The 22,802-nt window shown below is 40.3% G+C and overlaps 1 protein-coding gene across 1 annotated transcript in view; it reads right to left on the bottom strand.

Moving 5' to 3' along the window:
* Window positions 1-22,802, bottom strand: part of MYRIP (myosin VIIA and Rab interacting protein) — a 238,475-nt gene that overhangs the window by 120,489 nt on the left and 95,184 nt on the right. Inside the window, exon 3 of the mRNA XM_082310973.1 lies at window positions 6,367-6,588. Coding sequence (XP_082167099.1) covers window positions 6,367-6,588 — 222 coding nt within the window. The remainder of the gene's footprint in view (window positions 1-6,366; window positions 6,589-22,802) is intronic.

Here is a 22,802-nt window from a genome sequence, read left to right as displayed (position 1 = left end):
ACTCATAAGTCTTCTGTAGGAGAGGTGTTGTCAGACAGGCAAACCTCATCCTCTCTGTCAACCAAGAAAACTCCATCACAACACACAGGAATGATCACCCTACTTAAGACTGTATAGGTCCAGGAACAACTTTCTCAACTTGCAAGCATATGAAAATGTCAAATCATTGGCAAGACAGTATGAAAGGAAAGAATCACTTTCTTCTCCAGGAAAAAAAGACAGCAAATTAAACATCTGATACATTTTAAAAACACGAATAGTAATACTACTGATACCAAGAATTAGTTGGAGTGGACTTGCTTTAGGCAGAATCGCTGTATTAATAAGGGATGCATAAATTTGACATTATACTGAAAAATGAAGCGAAGTACAAGCATTATTGAGTCAACCACTCAGGAGTCAGAACGACAGGCTGGTTTTTCACATGACATAACTTTTTTCTTCCTCATTCTTGGAGGAAAATCTTGCCTTGCAACCCTTTACTACTACACGTTATTTGTAAATTTGAGACCTCTAATTAGATATTGCCATCTTTTTTTCTCCCTTGTTTGACTACCATGAACTCTACATCTTCCCTGACTGCCACCAACCCAACATAGGGGCTGGCATGGCCCACAGTCCTCCAAGTCCGTTCCTGCAACACTCGTCAGTGACAGGATGCAGAGCACGTGAAGTCTCAGTTACAGAATTGACGAAAGGGAAATTTTTCCTTAAACTTTGCTTGATACTTAAGATTTTGTATTTCAGCGACTGTAAGAGGTGATGTTCTCACTTGCCACTTAAGTGCCCACACTTGAAGAATCCTGTGTATTTTTCATTAGCTTTCAATTTGACACCTTCACTGAAAGTCCCTCAGCTTTTGCAAAACTGAAAGGCTAAATAAGTTTGATCTATAATTTTTTTGCTGCTTATTATGTGGAAAAAACTGTGTTACATCCTTTCATATTCCTCTCCTCCCAGTTCAGCAGTCCCAATATTTTTGCACACTATTTACATAATATTTATTCCTGCTAGGGAAAATGTTTGGTAACTTCACTATGACTTGCGAAGGTAGGTGGGGCCACACACAGGCAAACATTTCTTTATTAACACTGAAAATAAAGCTGTGATATTCTGTCCCCATTCATTCCCTGCAAGAATCCAAGCACTCACTTTTCTGTGCTACTGCAACACATGAAGCAAAGGCTTTAACCATGCTGACTGCAGCAAAACTTCTATAATAACAGTACATTAATAATACTTAGCACTTTACAGCCATAGCATTTAACTTTTCAACCACTGACCTCCAAGAGCTCAGCATCATTAAATCCATTCTGCACATGGGGAAACCTGAGACATGGAAACTTCCTCAAGGTCACTTGACAGTCAGATGAACAGCTAAAACGAGAATCTAGAGCTCCTAAAACACAGATAAGTCCTCCAGGCACTCAGCCACACGCTCACTTCCAAGGCTACTCAAAGCTAGAAAAAATTGCCTAATTAGCACTTGTATTTAACCATTTTAATAGACCTATCTTTCCTACTCTCCTCTTCAATTCCATTTTTAGACACTTTTTTTAAAGCCTGAGTGCAGCATTGCAGTCTGCTGTGCGTTATGCAAGTACAGCTTTATTCTGTCTAGCAGAATCAAAATTCTTCACAGTGCATACTTCAGAAATAATTAAGATAGATCAGGATAGCAAAAAATCCAGCAGAGATCAACCTTCCAAAGCAACCAGTTTGCACATTTCTCTCTCTCTCCTCCTCCAGCTAGGGAACGACTGAATAAACCAAAGACTGTTCCTGGCTCTTGTGCAAAATCCAAGCTATTGCCCTTGCTCTTCATGGGTACTGTAAGCAAAAGGATATGGTGTCTGTGATCCACTGTGATGCTTAAGCATGGTAAGGAGATGGAGATCAAGAGACAGGCTACAGAACAGAGAGAGAATGGTGAGAGAAGGAGGAGGAAGATAATTGGAATAGAGCAGCAGGCATTTTTGGAACTGCATCAATTTCTACAAGTACATACAGCTGAGGAAAATAATTTTCACTGCTATTTACTTGAAATTAGTAAATCTCTTAAGTACAATATGAATGAGATCATTCAGAGGACTTCCAAAAAAGCAGAACAAGACCCACACGGGTCCAGTGAAGACAAGCAGCACCATGGCAGAGCTAAAACTTTCATCTTTTCTGCTATGCCACACAGCAAGTGAATGTTCCTATCCAATTCTATCTCAGAAGGAAAAACACATTTCCTGGCATTTACGTGACAAAGTCACAGTTTCCAAGTTCTGTAGAAGTTCTCTCTGATGTCAGGCGAGGACCTCAGACAGCAGAAATATGCAACTCTGACAAAGGTAAACACAAAGCTCCAAGCTGCAGTTGAGGCAGACTATCTGAATGATATTTCAGCTTCCTTTTACCAGATGGTTTAGCCTGCTTGAAAGCAAAACAAGATTGCTAAGCAGCATTATACCTTCATTAACTTTCCACAACTAAGTCCTGAAACCAACTGTTTTGTTACAGCCGAATGCACCAACAAACAAATACAAGGTTCAGTTATTTGCTAGGAGTACTTCATTTTCTCAAGTACCATCCCAAGGTCTTGCCAACTTTTGGTGTCTGCCCCCCCCCCCCGTAGAGACTGTAAGGAGTTTTACACTAAAACTTACATCAGCTAAGCAGAAGGGATGTATCCTTTTGCAGGCTAAAATCACATCTACCATCAACTTTACCACATTTCCACAAAAATACGCTCCGCTCTGCTGACATTAAAGCACATTACAGTGAATGGACCCTCCAAATAAAACCATCTGAAATATAAAGATTTTATTTAGGACTGTTTCTGGAGCTGGCAAAGCTCCAGTCTATTTGAAGGGTGTTCTGTCTGGTCACTGAGCCTAGATTTTTATTTTCTGTTGCAATTTTCATGTTATCATAAGTATTGCTCCATTTTTACATTAGCATTAATCCCAATAAATGCTAGTCAGAGACAAATGTACTGGGCACTGCAGGTATACTAGACCTTAATAAATTTTCCTCAAGTCTCACTGTAATGTACATTTAACAAAATCTAATGCATATCTAATTAATCTAATTCTAATTAATTTTCAAGTTCCGGTATGACAATTACATTTGCTACTGATGCAATATGTTAGCTTCTAGTTAGAAACCCTACCTTTCAACTGGGCACCACAATAAACTCAAAAGAAAATGTAAAGAACATTCAAAAATAACTCTGGATTGAGAAAGTCTATGAAGATAAATGCTATTCTCTTGCTTTCTATTTTTTAAAGCAGCAGTCAAACTGGGAGTACGAAAACCAAAAAAAAGAGCAGCTCACAACATTCAAATAAATCTGTGCTGCAAACAACCAGTGTGACAACCTTTGGGACCCATTCTGAGCTGCTCACAATACTACTTTGATTGCACTAAGTGTATGCAGCATGCTTTAAAGGAGTTCAAACACCAACATTTTCATTGGCTTATTGATGAGTTTACTGCTTTTGGAAGAAGCAGAGACTAACTTTTTGGCCCAATTTTCTACAAATGTTCTATGTTTCAAATGCTGACCGGCGTATTTGCTCTCTGCTAAATGTTAATGTAGATCTCTGCCCTGGAAGAAAACCAACTTCCACAAAACAGGTATCTCCACTAGGGTCATGCCTTGAGAGACTAACTCAACATGACATATTTTCTTCAGTGTCAAGATCACCTCGGTGCAGGAATCTACCAGGAGACTATTTACAACCTGCAAAAGTTGATGCCACTCTTTTGGAGGAAGATAATGGGAAATAAAGTAGTCTAAAGAAAAAGGTACAGCTCCCAGAAGAGTTTTAAATCCTCCATCGAACCCAGGTGATGTTTATGGAATGCACTGCTTTCCAAAAAATTTTAACCATCCTCAAGTCATTGGTTCTGATTCCCACATTATACAGGAACTTTTCAGAATTTTCACATGTGCATATAAACAAAATGTATCTTTGTAATTCACCTAATTAGAGTCTCAAGCTCTAATGTATAAGGTGAACCATCTTTACAAAAATTTATGCTGAGAATGCTTTATAGCCTTTTGTACAGCAAGAAACTACTTCTGACATCAGAGAACTGGTTGACATATTCTAAATACATACTAGAAATAAAACCTAGGATTATTCAAGCACTGCTGTAGAGCAGAGCTGAAGAGCACAAACATCATTACATGAAGTCTGAACTGTGTATGTTTGTACTTTTCCAGTTCGACCAAACTCTTTCTGCACAGCAGAGAATTACAACATTAACTCTTGTAGAATTAAGCAAAGACATATAGGGAGGGGGAGAAAAAAAAGGAGAACAACCTCAAAATGCAGTCCTCTCTGAGCTATTTCTAGCTCACTATCTATTGTGCAGTAAGATGTGCAGACGAGCAGCGGCTAAACAGAGAACCACCTCCACTACTTGTGCTATCTTATTAAAGGAAAAAATAAAAGACATAAGAAGAGCAGCTGGGGAGGGGCAGGAGAGCACAGTTCATGCTCCATCTGAGGGATAAGTCACTGAGAAAGCAAGAGGAACGCATGACAGACTGTGGTGTTTCTCCCTGTGTTTCTCCCTGGAAGAAATACTGCTTGATAGTTAAAAACAAAGAAAGACACCATCCCACACCACCCCCCAAACCAAAACACCTCAGCAGCCCTGCTTCCCCTACAGGGATTTGTAAGTCACACAGTCCAATCAATAAACCAGATCATAAAATGATTAGCAGCTTTGCTAGTTAATTTATTCACTGAAAAATAACTCAAGCTGTGTCTCAGGTCTCATAAACAAAGAAAATATTTATAACCAAGTTACAGGTGGGTGACTCTGAGGGCTGCACAGGGTTGTGGGAAAAGCACTGACTTCAAGGGTCAGAAATAGCATTTTTATAATTCAGCTACAGATTTTTCTTCTGAAATTAAATTCTTCCAAGAGTTTTTTTGTGGAGTCAGCAAAAACTATTTTAAGTGCAGTTCATCAGCATCCACAAACCTGGCTGCCTGTTCTGCTGCCCGTATGGGTGAACTGAGAAGTGGAAGAAAGAGGTATAATATGACACGGTCGAATGACTAAAGCAGAAACAAGCACTGACTCCACAGCGCTCTGTACTGCTGGAAAAGATACTCCTGTCCTTCTTTTGCCTCCTCACTGGGGAAAAGGCTGCGCGTGTAGGTTTTCCAGGGTAAAAGGTAGAGAAGGAGTAGGTGAGAGAATAAGACAATAGAGAATACAGTCTCCTTCAGGTTCAAAGGCTGGCATTTGGAAACATGGCATCATCTACCTGGGACCCCTATGATTTTAAGGCCCCATGTCAAAGGGCACGCACTTCGTTCACAGATACTATGTGAAAGCTTAAATTTCAAGTGGGTGTTGATGGGAAACAACTGGGAGCAATGAGTCTTTGGTGAGCACAGGAATATCATACAGCATTGGGAAAGGGACTCAGTTTCTGTCTTCATCCTGTGTTCTCCACTAAAGGGAAAGATGAAGAATAAACATCCATCTTTGTCACATGTGCCCAGCTGCTTTAGTCACCAATGGTTCAAAATTAAACTGTGAGAAATCAAGTTATTTCATTCACCCTTCTTGTCTGAGTAAAAAGGCCTTGGTCAGTGCTACATCGCCACAGCTAAGTCTGCTTTTGGAACCTGTAGTGCAATGCAGACAAGAAGGACTATCACCGTTAGTATCCAAGGAATATCCTTTGCTGCTGTTATGTGTTTGCTTGAATTTGCTTTGTTTTTCTGGTGCTATCTTTAAACGTTGTGGCTCTGTTAGCCTCAAAAGGGTGAGACAGTAAATCCCTGACACCCTCTGCAAATAGAAGCCTAGCAGCATTTTCTTAACAGATGTTAAGAATTATAACAGGTTGCACTGCCATTTTGTCTGGTTATTTGCCAAAGTAAGCCCAAGGCATCCCCACCAATAAGCTGGCATTTAGAAAAGCACTCCAAAACACAGTCACAGCTGGATGATCTATTCACCAATATTCTTCCTTCTGCTCCCCACCCATCAGTGGGATTTGCTGCAAAATGATTAACTGCATTACCACCATCTGCGCTCAGGTTCTATTAGTAATCCAGGCATTTCAGGAGATCCCAGCCCTGCTCAAGCTGAGCCCCATAACTGCTTACTGATTCATCAGTCCAACTAAGCAAGCCTGGAAAACGCAACAGGTAAGCAAACGCTCTCGGAACAAATTAACTTCTACAAAAAACAGCCATGTCACACCTCAGGAACAAATCAACCCCTACATAAACAGGTACTTCATGTCCTATCCTGCCAGTGTTAACTACTGACAAAAAGAAGGGAAAAGCTCAGGTCAGGCCACAGCTGCTTTACACAGGTTGCTGAACAATAGGCCCTTACCTTGCTTGCTGGCAGACACTGCAGATCCAAGCCTTCTCCTTCTTCTGGTAAGAACTGCAGCTCTTGCAGATGTTGTACTTGCAGTCTTGGCACTGTCGCTTGCTGTTGATAAGAAACGTGAAAGGGGAACAGCAGCGAATACAGCAGTGCTCATTGAACTTCTGCTGCTTGGAAAGGATGCTGCACTTGTTACCCTCTTCATCCAATTTCTGCTTCATTTCACTGGAACGAAAAGCAAAAGAACAAAAATATAAACAAAATTTCAATGGGAAATCTCCCTTTACCTTTCTCTTCTTTCCATATCTTCATGTTATACTCTTCAAATAACTTTTGCAGGTGTGAAATAAATGTCAGAAATGGATATTCTAAATCCAGAATTGGGAAGCAAAAGGTCCTATATTCCCTGGACTCACCCATAGCCGATCCATTAAAACTCTCCAAGTCATGAACCAGGGCAAAACTCAGCTCCAGCAAGACAATCCTCAGGAGAGCCAGGCTACTGCTCCAGGTACTCCAGCCATGCAAAGCCATAGTGTCATTTGAGAATTCAGGGTTACTTTCAGAACACTTTACAAATTAAAAATCAGTCTATGAAAGTCAAAAGGCTTGGTGCACAGTAATAAAAAGTCCTACTGATCAACAGTTTTGTAAACAAAAGTGCTAAGTTTGCTTTGTTCTGACCCATGGGGTCGTATTATTCATAATAGCTCCAATTGGTCAAGGAAGGTTAATGACATACTTCATTTCAGAGAGAATCGGGTGTTTTACTAGTTAGGACCAATACTGAGCCAACTGTTTGTTAAAGAGTTTGCAGACCCCCTAAAGTTTTCTGTATTCCAGCAGAAGAGCTCATTTATTAAAAAAATAAAATAAAATAAATTGTGTGTGTGTGGTATTCACTAATTTGCTATCTCCCATTTTACAGTGCTTTTGATATTTTACAAATTAGGCAATATATTCCAAGATATGAGTAATAAAAAACATCCAGAAGGAACAGTTGTGTAAGTAGACAAGTCTGCAAACTCATCACGCAGTTTCTGGCATGTACAACTAGGATATACATTAAGAGAAAAAAAAAATTAGGATTAATGAAAAACATGTTAAATAAAAGCTTACAGAACAGTGTGCATGTACATATATTCATTCTTTCCATTTCTCAGAATTAGTGGTGGCTACCTTACTATTTCCAATTGCTGGTAAGAACCACTTATAAGACTAGAGTAACACAAGAGCCTAAACAAAATTTAAAGGTATTACAACAGATAGACTAAATTGCAGGAAGTCATGACATACTGACTTACACTTACATTAATGCTTAAATATCCTGCTACAGGAAAAAAAGAATACACTTATTGCATGCTTATTCGGGAACTTGACCAAGATCATCTATAAGCATCTTTATAAGCCAAGCCTGGAATGTTAAAGAGACTCGTATTACTGGGCTATACATCATCTTATTTGCCATTTCTGCCTCAGATTCATAACTCAAAATAAAAACAGACTATTTTATGAAAGTCTGACAGGTCAATTCTAAACCTCAAGTCTAAAAGGCAATTAAGGCAGTGATCTACAGCATATAATTTTTGAACTTGCACACAGATCATATTTAACCATATTCCAGATACACACCTTTTATAAATTTAAAGCTTCAAAACAATGTATGTTTCTGCTGTTTGTCCACTGTATAAAGATTTAGCTATCTTAGACCAGCTGCTCATACCCAAGTAAATACTCTTTGGAGTTTCAAGTAAATAATCTTCCTTTATGATTTTTGTCCAGATGGCAAAACTTAATTGTTTTTCCACATTTTTAGAGAATGTTAAAGGTGAAAAAGGTAAGAGATTATCATGCAAAAGAGGAAAAGGCTGAATTATGCAAGTCAAACTGTCTGCCTCATGTAAACTGACAGAACTATCCCACAGATTAAATGGGATGGTTAGACTAGTTTGTCTTATCCCCATTCTTCCCTCCTACCATGGTGCCACATGGACAATCTTTCTAGGGGAACAGGAGAAGTGAGCTGTTCCCCACGTTGCTTCTCCATCCACAGCACGTATCCTGCTCTGCAGCAATGGAGTGAGACAGAGCAATGCTCCTGCACAGAAGGTCAGGCAGCAACCCCGGGTGCCAGGAGAGAAGCTGGTGAAGGTGAGGGTTACACAATACAAGGAAGATTTCTGGCATGGAGAAGAAGTGCCAGCAGCCCAGATACAATCTTTGCAGCAGATACTGCAATCTTTGCTTCAGGCTGGAGGCCCCAGGCAGCAGACACTGGCCTCCCCGTACGATGAGAACAGCGAAGGTGTCAAGGTCAGGAGGAGCAGTGAAAGAAAAGATTTTTGTCCTCACACAGCTCTATTATCTCCCAGAATTAGTAACATTGGTATTTGGTAGTATCAGCCTGCACACTCAACACTGGCATGCTCAATGGCATTTTGAACCCTCATTAGGGCTCTTATCCATGATAGCAAGATAAACCACAGAAGCAAAGCCACCAATTTAAAGCACTACAATAATGCTCACACAATATAAAAATAGGCAGTTTCATTCACAACAGAGCTAATAAAGCCTGATACCTAGAAAAAGCTGAGCACACACTGAAACCTTTTCATCAGTACAGGCATTAATTACATCTGTCTCCTCTATCTGGCTGCCAACATTCATTACAGTGGTAGAACTTTAATATCATTAAGGCATCTGCCTCACTGTTAAATAGGACTAAAATTGGCCAATAGATTCAAAAAGTCAATAGGATAGGGTTGGACAGGCTGGCAGAGAGAGAGCATGACAGAAAAAGCCTCATTTCCACAGGAAACCAGGCAGAACAGAAAAGAAAGCAGTGCACATCCCTCAACGGCTGTAACAAATTAAGGCCCTCACACACTACCTGCCAAAGGCTATTCTAGTTTCTATTAGGAGTCAAATGGCAAACGGGACTGTCAACAGGACTTGTCAACTGAAGCCAAAAGGCTACTCTTCACACTCCTTCCTTGGAAGTAAAACACGGGTTTCCTATGAAAGTGAAGTGCTGCACAACACCAGTAGGCAACTGAATCTGCCTGGTTTGCGGAAAATGACATAGTCAAAGGGAAAAGTAGGCTCTGGTTTACTCCCATCAATACTGGGAAAACCTCACTTGCACATGACTTCAGCTGGATGATTGCTGTGAGCGGGATCATTAATGTGAGCTCCAAACTCCATACAATGAGAAAGTTTGTAGCACTGGAATTCAGGAGGTACAAGTTGAAGTTCGAGGCATCCCGAGTTTGAAAGTCTCAGACTTTACCTTTTGGGTGTTTAAATGGCTTGGTGAAAGACAATTGTAACAATGATCTAAGGAAAGGAGCAGAGTCAACAACACTGATCCTCTCATGCAGCGCAACTCGCTTCCAAAAGGATGACGGTCACCTATGCCGGTGCCGACGTTTTCTAAGGGGCAGGTCGAACCACACAGCCATCGCAAACATTCCCCCTTCCTCCCTGTGCAACACCGTTTCCCTCAACAAATCACAGATGAGGGGGATGGGACAGAGAAAAGAGGGAGGATGCATGTGCACTCGTGCACTTACTTCCCCCAGCATTACACTACGTTCCTTCCCTGGGGAAGTATTTATAGGTATACATATAATATGTGTGCAAATAAAACAGGCAACAAAAAAAAGACTGCACAAAAAATTTCCTTTCTGGGGAAAAGACAGAGGAGTGGGAACCACAAATGACAGCATTTATTCACATCACTTCAGCCACAACTGATGGTGCTTAGCTATTACGGTTATGCGTAACATAGTAATAAGGATCTGTGGAGAAGAGAACTCCTGCTGTTTGAATGAATCTAAGATTGGATTTCATTTTCTTTTTCGAGTGGTTGCATTTCACTGATTGCCTATAAATACAAAAGAAGAAAAGAATACTCAATAGATACCCGACATGTCTGTCACCCAGAGTAATTCTGTCAAAGAACGTTTTATTGAAGTATACGTTCCAAAATATACAGATGCATATTTAGATTTTTCCAGAGGCTTGTATTAATTAATCTGCAACAGTTTGCATAATAAATATGTAATTAATTCCAGTCAACATTTCGGGTGATAGACTCCTGGCATGTAAGCCCACACAAAGATTACCTTTGTTATTTAAAAATATTCACCGGACCACAGAGCAAGACGGAAGCACAACCAAGCAGCCACCGCACTCAGGAGGCCGGGACACCTTTCTTTAGTCTTGCCTTAGGAAACATTTAGGTACTCCACAAACAGCAGTACATCACTGATGGTTAGCACGCTCTTCTGGGAGGAGGTGGGAGATGAGGTGAGGGTGTGCCCAATAGGTTTTGTTCAAGAGTCCAGTTTTGGGAATACTCTCCAATTACCCTACCTGTAAAAGTAGCCTCACACAGAGGCATTTATGGGAAAGCAATGAGACCACTACCACTGGCAACAGCAGAGACGGTCCTTTGGAAAGGATGCAACAGGTATTAGCTACAACGCAGCACGCCAAGCTCCAAGACAGCGTCCGTGTAAGCAAGTCTTTCTGCCAGGCTCCCCCAAACCCGTCTCTCTGCTCTTCTCTGAGGGAAGATCTCCAACTATTCTGATGCTCACCTCACACCAGTCTCAATTTCAGACAGGCACCTGCCAGTTTAAAGGCAAAGTCCAGCTGGTGAGGTTCCCATTTGCTCTGTTGCTTTCTTGGGTGATGGACAAATACAATTTTTCCTACTGTTTAACCACCTTTTATCTTCCCCAATAAAGAGTAGCAGTTAAATATATTCTAGTTGCCTGCACAGGAAAAGAGGAAAATGGAGGCACAATGTTCCTAGGAGTTACAAAACAAAACAAAAAGCCCCTATTTCCTTCAAATTACTCCCTCCTGCTGAACAGAGGAGCAGCGCTTTGACCACAAGTTATCAAAGACAGGTAGAAACTTTCTCCTTCAGTACTACAGATGAGGGCTTCTATTTCCAGTCTTCTGAATTCAAATTACATCTATTTCATAACATAAGCTACCTTTTATCCACCTGGCATTGGAGCCTTTTGTTCTTCAAAGACTAGTGAGCAGGTAGCACATGCGGCAAAGTGCTTTTCTTAGGGGAGCAGGGTTCTGCTCAGCTGTATAACTGGTTGTCTCTCTTCTCTGCACTTGTTTGCGTATCTCATCTCTCAGACTGGATTCGGAGTGGTCCATGAAGACCACCAATTTGTCTTAAAACTGGTTTTACTCTTAGTTTGACCGCTGTTAAGAGCCTTAAGACACTTAATGCCTTCAGACACTCTTCTGGCCAGGCACCCTCCATACTCACCTGCACGTACAAGTGACTGTGACATTTCGCTTAGCACAAGATCTGGATTTCTACATAGTCTGGGGAGCAGGTGAACAAGTTCAGATGTGCCTGTTCCCAGCCTTTCAGAGAAGCCATTTTCACCACCCGCACCTTGTGTTTTTCCACTCCCACAGTCAGTCCGAGCCTGGTCTGTTGGGATGGGAGTTTCCTTGGGTTACAGAGACCAGCTGAAAATACAAGTTCCACCAATGCCCTCTAAGCTACAATGTCGGAGGACAAAGGGCTTTTCCTATTCAGAGGCCAAAGTGTACACAGTATTCCCGTCTCTGCTCTCCTTAGACCTGCCAGATGTGCACCAGACCCTGGGGTGGGGATAAAGTTCCTTTAATCTGCGCAGAACCTGACAGTCCAACCAGGTTAGTGCAATGCTGCTAAATTTAGGGATAACACTCACTGGAAAGCTCACAGCCCCTCCCTGATCCCTGCCCAGGGGTTAACTAGCCAGAGCTGCCAAGGAGAGCTGCTCACCATTTCAACCCTTCCAAATGAAGCTATATGCTGACCAGGTCATATATCTTTTCCACCTGCTACATACAGTAAGAACCAAATTCTCCCAACAAGCATATGCCTCCATCATCATTTAGTCTCTAAAGGTTCAGTGCTCATTTCTTTTAACTGCCTCTTCTTCTCAGGCAGTTTATTTTTCACCATCAGGATAGGCATCTAACACAACTTTCTAGTGCCAGGCAGTGCTACACCACCACTGCACACACCTTTTGCTTCTCTTATGTCTTTACTAAATTGTCCCTGGTGAAAATCTGCTTGCCTCTCTTTAAAAAAAGTAAAGCACAGGATAGTCCTTTGTCCCTTTACAGCAACTGCCAAGTTAATTAATTATCTTTAAATGATGGCTTTTTTTCCAAGGCTCCTATCAACACAATCACAACTGTGCCTTGTGCTATATTTAATACTTAGTACGTCTATTAGTATTCTACACATTGCTGATGCTGTCAAAAAGCCATGCTAGTACACATACAAACACACTGCTTGCAGTTGGGGACTCTTCGAGGAACATGCATCGCTTTAATCTGTGCAGAGAGATATCGATCCAGCAGCAGTAGCTGACTTTGAGGAAGGATTAGACAGCAGGGAGTGCACCATAAATGGTAAAAAAAGAAAAAAAAAGTAACATCAAAAAACACCCAAAGCAAAACACGAAGTCTTTGAGGGGAGACAGAGGGATGGGACACCTCAGCATTCAAGCACTAAGAGGCTCATAAATAGTTATGAGCAAGTCACTTGTATCAAAAATCAGGAAGATGAATATTTCACAGTCCAAGTACTCCAACTGCTGTTGCATTCTTTTATCTCAGATCTTACTAGCATCTCTTAAAAGATTTTTTTCTCTCCAGCTTTTCATTTCTATAAAATTAAATTTCTTTAAAATTAGTGGGTATTCCTATCAAATCTCACTTTTTAATTTTTCTTTCTCTCTCTTTTCAAAAGTAGGAGCAAACACTGATGGTGCTGCATATATGCTAACTGATGATCTTGTCCCGTTAAATTCTTTACAATTGTTGTCAAAGTCTTGCCCTTTTGTCGATTAACTCAAAAGGCCTATGATAATATCTGAATGCGACTACTGTGCATTCAGACTGAACACTATGTCCACAGCACGCACCACGTAGCTACCAACGGTGTGAACCCTGTCAAGGAAACAGTAACAGAAGCGGACATGTGAAAGGCAAGCTGACTGGCATGCAACTTCAGTGCCATCAGAGGTCTCATAGGATAGCAAAGTACTTAGGAGCTTAGGATAACTTACTTTTATGTTTAGTTAAGGTTAAGTGAGGTACAAGAATAAAAACCTATTTCAGTATTTTTTTTAAACAAGCCTTTGCAACAACAATGTGGAGACTAAATGGACTCCATATTGCCCTATTGACATAACCCATCTGCTTCGACTGATGTTCCTTGAAGCGGAATAAATTAACACTAAAAGACAGATGTATACCCTACCTTTAAAAAATACAGTTATCATTCTACAACCCGGGACAGCACTGTAAAAAATAATCAGTTACCTGCATAAAAAAGTATCATGGATTCTGGGGACAATCTCTTTCTAAAAACAAAGAAACCCAGCACAGTGGAAACACTGCTGTTGGTTTGGTTTTTTTGTTTTTATATTTGCAAACATTTCTGATAACGGGAAAAGAATTACATTGACATCTTCATATTTCTTATTCAATACCATAAAATAAATGTTGTGAAGACTGACAGGTGGAAACTTTGTCCTAATGACAGTTGAACCAGTTAAACTGCTGACAGAACCAGAAAATTGTCAGCATTCTCAACACTTACCTTTGTCTAAAAAACACATATCAGGCACTGCATTTGCTGGAGAGAGAAGAGATTCAGTCAGCACCAAGTTGTGGTTCACTTGCCCCAGACCAGTACCTTGCTTGTCGTACCAGCCTCTATCCTAATCTGGTAACAATTTCATGCTCAGGTGAAACCGTTTCACAAAATGAATGATTTGTGCTGTGTTACTCTATAGACACTGTGCTAGTGGCTCTTAAGGGAAGTTTCCTTTCCTGTTGCTGGCACAAGCACTGTCAATCAGTGTCAATCATCAGTTGGAAATGACTGACACATCAGAGCGTAGATAAATGAAATAAATAATATACTGGTATTATTTTAAATTCCTTCTTCTCACTTTGTAAACCTGTAAATTGTCAAGAGACGTTGTATTTCACCCCATTTTGTTTTGTCATATTGGATATCACAGAAGCACAGACTGTGCACCACATTTAACTGATAGGCTCTGAAGTCTTCTGCAGGCAAGTAGAGCAGCGAGGGAGAAGCAGGTCTTGAATTACAGAGCAGATATTTTGGGGAGCCCTGGGGACATTGAATTCTTCACATGAAAGCTGAAATTATCTTTTCCAAGAAGCAGTGCTGCAAGTACGGACTCCTTTGTCCTCCCATTCTAATACTACCACATGGAACACGCGAAAATAAATCTGGGGTTTAACATACTTTTTTCCCTCTCTCTTCTTTCTTATCTGCCCTCCTATCTCAGTTAGAGACCGCTCTGCAGCCAGGTAGGGTGTTCTGAGGTAAAATACTTCACCGTTATTGGGGACAAGCATTTCTGCTGGAGGTGCAGGACCTTCTGGTTAAGTCCTGGGTTTAACTGGTCCATTGAGAAGGGCCAAAAGGTGTGCTTCCATGTTGGACATCAATCGCAAGTGATGATAAGCTAAAAAGTCTTCTCCCTTTCTCACCATTACATCCATACTGAACCACTGACGATTACTATCTGAGCCTATGCGTCCAGCCAGTTTTCATCCACTATGAAATATTTCACCTGTGTATGCCATAGCGATGTGACTACAAAATGGTAAACTTTGATTAATATTTACATTAGCATTTTGTGACACCTTCCTCTTAATCACAAACATGAAATACTTTATGCTGTACTACCCTATCAAACATGCTAACAACCTAGTAAAACATCATTATAGTTTTACAGGTTTTCTTACATGCTTTCTCTGATTTTTTTTTTTCCTTCCCACACGTGATAGTGATTTATAGTTATATAAACATTTGCTACATTCCCTTCTGTCTCATTTCCTCTCAATAAATATCATTTTGCTCTCCCTGAAGCATATTTCTCACTACCTATCTGGTATCTTTCTAGAACTAGTATGTCAATGTTTCTTGCCTCTTTTTTAGCTAATTATAGTAGAATTTTATTTTGTCTTTCAATGTCCTTTCCAAATAACTTCCAGAAATATCAAGAAGTCTATAGAATTGCACTGAATCAGCAGCATTGATAACTACTTACCACAAGTAGCTTATTTGACCTGCTAAACTCCACAGCCTAACAGCTTTCTATTCCCTACCATCTTCTAAGGGTTATCCTACATATTAAGTAGTCAAAGTGTAGTTCTAAAAGTCTCTCTAATGCGTTATTTCCATATCAGTCAGTCTCCGTTTACCGCTCTGCAGCTCAGAATAGTGCATTTTGTCACATATCTAATCCTGTCTTTTTTTCCCTTGTACCAAGTGAAAAAATGAATAGTTTAACAGAATTAATTTTCAGGTGCATCTAATTTTAAAGGAATGAAAACTGAATTCCTGGCCATATTGACCAACTTCCTCTGAGTATTTCATTGTGTATTCATGATCAGTAGAGGAAAGCAAAGTATTCATCAAATGCTGGCACACTTGCAGCATTTATCTGCACTCCCTCCTCCCATTTGTCACACTCTGTGCCTCTCCCCATGCCTCTCTCATTGGAGAATTTCACGTTTCTCCTATCAGGTCCTGACTTTCAGTACTAGGTCATCTGAAGTTAATGATGTTTTTTATCCCTTTTGGTCATACCTGAAGAATGATAAATACAGACAAGCATTCTTAAGAATAAAGTATTGTTCAATTCAAACAGCCCAAAAAATATTTAGTGAAAATATTTTTGAAACGTACATACTCTTCCATCATACTTATGTGTAATACATTCTTTGTGAGTCTGCCTTTCTTAGGAATCCAATTTTATGCCCGTATCAACTTGAAAAAGTTTCCTTTAAGAATAGAAACACTCCTACTACATTCAACAGTTCTCCCAGTGCTCCTTTCACAGTGCCATCTGGCTTGACCTTATAAAACACAATTCATCGCCCGGCTAGCGTACAGCAGGAGAGTAACTCAGACATTGGCTCCGAAAATCTCTGAAGCATTCACTATGAGTCATCCTTCCCTCTTCCTGGTTGGACTTCCAGCAACTCAGACCTACAAAGATTTGCACTAGAATCAGTGTTGTTAATGAGTTACTATTATTTATTTCCCTTATCATGAGAAAACTAGGGGAGTCTTCCTTGACCCTTACCACAGAACACGCAGCAGAATAAACAAGAGCGGGCAGCAGAATAAACAGCAGAGCTTGCTAAGGAAGCAGGTTTCACAGTCATAGCATCCGAGGATTGTGTGTGCCCTCTTAGAAAAACCAGCACAAAGACGTTCATGCCACTTTGCATACAGACGAGATGAGTAATGCTTCATAGATGAGGCCTTCCACCTCATGAGGGTGGCTTTCAAAATCTGCCTGTCCTGATCATTGCCTTCCCAGGAAAGTAGCTGCCACTTCAGAACCTGGGCAGGACGGGAACGCTGGGAGAGCCATGTCCTCCACAAGCACGAGGAACGCAACACAGACAAATCTGCAGTGTGTCCTCCACACCATCGTCCACCAAGTATTTCTCCACTTCCTGCAACAACCACAGGAGCCCTAATGCGCCACGCAAAGGGGCTTGTTTCAGGTGAAACTTCTATACAGTCCTAGGAAGCACACCAGGCTTATACTGCCTAAGGAGACCAAAAAACCCCTCCAAAATACAAAGAAAAGCCTCAAAGCAAGAGGTTCCCACTAATTCGGTTTCAGAGTGAATTCCTTACCAATTGCATCACTTAACTCTGTATTTTCAACAGGTCTGCATGTACACAGCTCCTAAAGTCCACTTCCCTAGTCCCGCTCCTCTTCATGCCGCCTATGCTCCTAACGTAGTAAATACTGTTCTTAGTTATTCCACATAGACAATTCAAGTAGCTCAAAAATTGCAAGCCCTGCAATTCCAAACAATCAACATAATATAGGCCAATAGCAGCTTAATATTTTTAGTAAATTTAAGCCTATAAACAGTGATTTTCTGAAGTCCAGAAATTGTTTGCAGTATCCATGTAGGTTTTGTGTGTTTGTTTTAAAGACAAAGACTTATAAGCTTAAAATTACCCTATACCTCTGTTGTACACAAGACAGTATTTTGGCAGACAAAAGAATCTGTTTTCACAGAATGCTTTTTATAGTTAATACAATATGTTACCCTGGTGTGTTTCATATCAACAATATTAACACCTTCTGGAAGCAGTATCATGTCCCTTATTACAAACCAGACAAATCTCTGCAAAAGGGCAAGAAAATATAGACAGCACCTCCACCTCCCTGTTCAGACAGACATACGTAAGGTAGTCCTTTAAAAGGTATTGGCATATGCTATTGCTATAGTAACACCAGTATTTAACAAAGACACAATCGCCATTGAACACTTTTACAATACTTCCAATATTTCACAGTAATGTTCTTAACTTAATCTAGAAGCTTTTTTTATTATGGGAATGTTTCTGCAAATTTAATAACATACTGATATTTTAACATATAAAGGACTATACAGTAATGGAATGAAAGGAAATCAGAAAGCAACCACAAAAAATATAAAAAGCTAATAATGTGAAATTTTTGTAGAAAAATAATGGTCTTTATTTTGTAGTGTGACTATACGTGCAGCTATTTAGCTTTACTCTGCACATGTGTGCGAGCATGCATGCGTACACATATAGATAAACTGCATTATTCAATATCCCTTGCAAGTGAAGGCTGGGAATCTCACCCGCCTAGTACTCTCCATACCCCATCCCCATGGAAACGTAGCACTAAGCACTGTCCTTGAAAAGGCAATTCAGCTACAGAAGAGGAAACACAGCCAGGTTACCAGACTAGTGGGATATTAAGGAATTAGTGATAAATTGAAGTCCTCTTGGGCAGATGCTCCCACAGCTCTATGCATCCCAGTAATTCTTCCTCAGTCCTTGGCAGCATGCCTCACCCAGGACACAGAAGGCTATGCAGAGTGAACTTTCCCAGAGAGGAGAGAGCACGCAGGAGAACATCAGAAACCTGCATTTTTCATTCCTCCTCTTAGTTCATGTGTGCTCTCTGCTTCTTCCCAATTAGGTATCTATCAATTTGAAGTACAACAAATGCACATCAGTAGGATGTTTTTGATGAACGGTAAAACAACTGAAATATCCCAGAAGCCTTTGAAAAATGGAAATTAATCTAATCCAACAACTAGAGTTCACAAATATTTTCAGAAAGATGATTAGGTGGTAAATATTTGGAAAAGACAGAACAGTTCCTCAACATTCTTCACCATTTTTAAATTACATGGTTTGAATTTTTAAAATGTCAAGTTGTGTTCTGACTTTTTCCTAATAAGAGAGTTGCAAATACTGCTATTCAGTTCTTCTGGGGATACTGCCATTCAAGTATCTGATGCCTTTCTCCTCTCCCTCATGCGTTTTCTCTCTCCAAAAGCAGCAGATGGAAGATATCTCCCTTGTGTGGAGCTTATGGCACAGTCAGACCCCAGACTTGGTTCACGTACTTTGTGCAGACCCTCTGGCTATGTCTGAATGTGCAGATAATTCAGCACACCAAGAGCAGATCAGGAGTCTGAACTAGACAGTGGTGAAGGCCTATACCTACTCAGTACGTGGTTCAGCAGGTTTGCTTCAGGGAAGTCAGTCTGATTCCCCGGACCGACTGTTACCACCTTGCACACAGTTTGAACCTGTCTCAAGGCGTGATTCACTGGTTCAGAGACCTACCTGCTCAGCGGAGGGAGTTTATAACCAAACAGGGCACATTTGGTAAGCACCTGGAGATAAGCTTTGGCTTAGTTTCTTCCAGAAGGAATCTAGCTTGTGCACACCAAAACCAACCTGTGATGTAAACCATGGTGTGATAAACGAGGATGAGTAGGTTTGCTCCGAAACTGTACTACTGCTCTAAACTGAAATGCTAACACAAATGCAGTCATAGACCACTAGAGGAGTCTCTCTCAACATGGGTAACTGGAGTAGGTTATTTTTCATTAACAGGTCTATAACAGCACTGTCTGAGTTTGGAAAACCAGTCTGATACCTGCAACATGCATAGCCATGGCTCACATGCAGCTAAGTTTTATACGTTTCTACATCTACCTTGCTCACAGTTAACAGAGATGCAAGATGCTGATTTATAAAGATATATGGAAAGCAAGAAGTAGTTTCTGATTAGGAATTCTTTCTCTTAAAAAAAAAAAAAAAAAACAAACAGTTGTGCACAAGTCCTGTGCATGGGCTTTTGGCAATTATTCTTTGAAACAGCATTAGAGTATCATACACCTGCTTGATATGTTTCAAGACATATCCTGCATTGCTATATTTAAAATTTGCCTTTATAAAGCACTGCCAATAGGATCCTAATTTGCACCTGTTAGATCAGTTATGTTCAAAGGTATTTCAAACTAATTCTCCACAGCATTGCATCAGTTCATGCCAGTGTCACTCCACAAATCCCATCACCACTGTGGTACGGTAAGACGGATGGGGTAATGGAACAAGGGGCCAAAAGCTACACCTTTTGTAGCTACAGCCTGAAATGCTACCAGAAGATGGTCAGACTGCCAGCTTTTATTCAGTAGTAGAAAATGGGTGCAGAGTAACCTAGGGATTCTCTCGGGAAAAAACACAGTCATTTTGTCAGACTTTGCTGCTGCCTTGCAGATTCTGTGCCTCAGTCAAATCCTGCTTCCCTCAGCATGTTTCCAAATGAAAACAAAGTTCTACCAAGCCACTTACCTCTTTGGTGAACGTAGCTTAGATTTACCTTCTGGGCTTAGCTGCTGGACTGCCAGTCTGCAGGCAGAGGACTGCCAGCAGATAGTCCTCTCCTAAACCCTTCTCTGTAGAGCTGCACTGATGTACCATCACCTGAATTACAGATCAAATCTGCTTCTGATGCGTGACTGTCAGTGATTTAAAGTTAAATATATTTAAAGGAGAATTGTTGGTTTAAAAGCAACAATTTATTCTCAAAACCAAACATTTATTCTTGGGGGGGGGGATATGAAACACTAACCTTTCAAAATAACCAGAATACAAAAGCATTTGCATCTCCATAAATGCAGGATGACAAAACTAATGTAATTAAGTGGTCACAAGGGAATATCTCTGTAACTACCTGTTGATTTGTAACAAATAATGAAATGTATTTAATTAAACTTCAAGTGAAGGAAACTCCTCCAACTGGAACCGTAACAATATAATTCGTATTAATTCAATGACTAAAAAAAAAATCTAGTGCTGACAAATATTTCTTTTTAATAAATTAATTGCTCAGTTTTATACGTTTAGTTGCAAGTATGTGAAAAGACTAAGGAGTGACCAACTTGATGCTCAGAGGGTAAGAGAAATTCAAGTGGAGATCTCCTTCAAAACAGTCCTAAAAAAGCATGTTTTCATTCTAGGCCAAGGGTGCAAATTTCAGTTACTACGGCAGTATGTGTAAGTCAGACATAAAAAGGAAGTATTTTAGCACTTACAGCAAAACTCAAAAATCCCCTAAAAATCTAGATTGACAGGCCATTATTTTTACTGAGACAAACAACTGCATGAATTCTCGCCTAAAGCAAAAGGCTAATTATATATAATATTTTTGAGAGCTCTAAAACGCAAACTGGCATGCACCAATACTTCTAATCAAGGACTCTCTCCTTGAGCAAAAAAAAAACGAAAATCTTTAGAGGAATTCAGCACACTGGTTATATCTATGTAACTACAAAAGCAGAGGAAACAAAAGCTCAAGGTACAATCAATAGTTTATAAATCAAAGCAAAGCTTTACTTCAAAAAACAGAGGCAGGCTTGAGAAGAGCTGTTGATTTATAAAAACCATTATTTGAAATCAGCAAGCAATTAAAGCAAAGCATTTCTCTTTCTGCTATATACAGGGCAAAGCACACACAGGCTGTAAAACACATAGTCAGTGTTTTGCATCTGAAATATTTCCCCCTTGTAGGACATACTGAAGTTACAGAGATCCCCTTGGATTGCAGGTCAGTTCATTTTCTGAACAGTGCCACCACAGAGGCTGTGTTCAACAAGTACTTAAACCACTCCACAACACACGGTTAAGCTTCCCAGCTCACTTAAAAAGTTGAATCTGTCTCTAACTTTGCAGAAATACCAGCTCAGACCTCAAGGCTTGTGTTCTAGCGTGGGAAGTTACGAAGACCAGACATCGTGTTTATCATGTCATCAACTCCAGCACCTAAACTTATGTGAAGAAGTTTACACCACCAAAGAAGTTACTCTATCAAGCTCTCTCACCCTTCTGCGGATTTTTTTCAGAGCTCTCCTAATTTCTTTTTGTCTTCCATTTCATCGATGACGGAGAAGGTATCTTCTGCCAACTGAAAATCATCATGAGGGCCATAGAAGGCCTTCAAAAATAAACAGAGATCATTATTCATGTTCCTTGGTGTTACTTGTCTGCTAAGAGGGATCAAGGAAGCCAGATATCTGCTAAAAAGGCTTTATAGAAAATCATAGACCATGTGGATTGGTCTCTCAAGATTCAACATCACTAAATGCAGAGAGGCAATGCAATAGCTTTATGGCATATTCATACACATGTACGTATAATCATTAACAAAAAATATAGTAGCTCAGGAATAACATACTGGCTTGCCTAACAACAAGACAAGGACAGAACTCTCAAAATATGACGTATAATGATGCCCAAGAGAGAGGAACATGTATTTGATGCCTAGTCTTCATCAGTAAATCCTGATCTTACTAGTTCTGGAGTAGCATTTGCATGGCAAACTCAGAGATACCCTGCTGAGCTTACTGGAGTTAAAATGAGGGACCAATGTTAGATTGGTAATGAAGGTATGAAGTCAAGAGACAATAAGGAATAAAGAAAGGGTTAACTATGGGCATATTCAGAGCTCTTCTTCCTCTAATACCAGTAAAATATTCTCTCCAGAAGTTTTCACACCCAGAATCACCAGAAATTCTGACCCTAATCAGTAAGGTGCTGAAAATGAGAAATAAGCCTAACTTGCCCTCGAAACATGAACTTAAGTCTAAACAACCTGGTACTTCTACTACAATTACACAAACTAATGGCCCGAGAGACCAAAAGATCTGAGGCTGCAGGGAGCTCTATTTTACATGATGTTGTGTAACAGGGAAGCAGCTGAATGAAGCACAGTTTTGTCAAGCCCTTAGTTAGGATACAATTAGATTACAGCCACTACAGCACGCCTTGCATGTAGACATAAACCACAATGACTTGGGGCAATGTGACCAGACACGCAGGAAATTAGGCACTGCCTGTGAAACTAGCCCTGAGAACCCAGAAAAAACAGTCGGCTGACTTGTTCGTGTTAAGCACTGTGATGCCGCAACCCCTTATGATCAGCACCCAAGTCAGACAGGTGAAAAGTAAGCCTGATCCCTGAGTTAGAGAAGATTCTTGAACACTGCCA

This window comes from Platalea leucorodia (genome assembly GCF_965183815.1).
Source record: "Platalea leucorodia genome assembly, chromosome: 1".
NCBI classification, from domain to species: domain Eukaryota; kingdom Metazoa; phylum Chordata; class Aves; order Pelecaniformes; family Threskiornithidae; genus Platalea; species Platalea leucorodia.
Note: the sequence above shows the minus strand (reverse complement) of the source record. Positions and strands in the feature narration are given on the sequence as shown.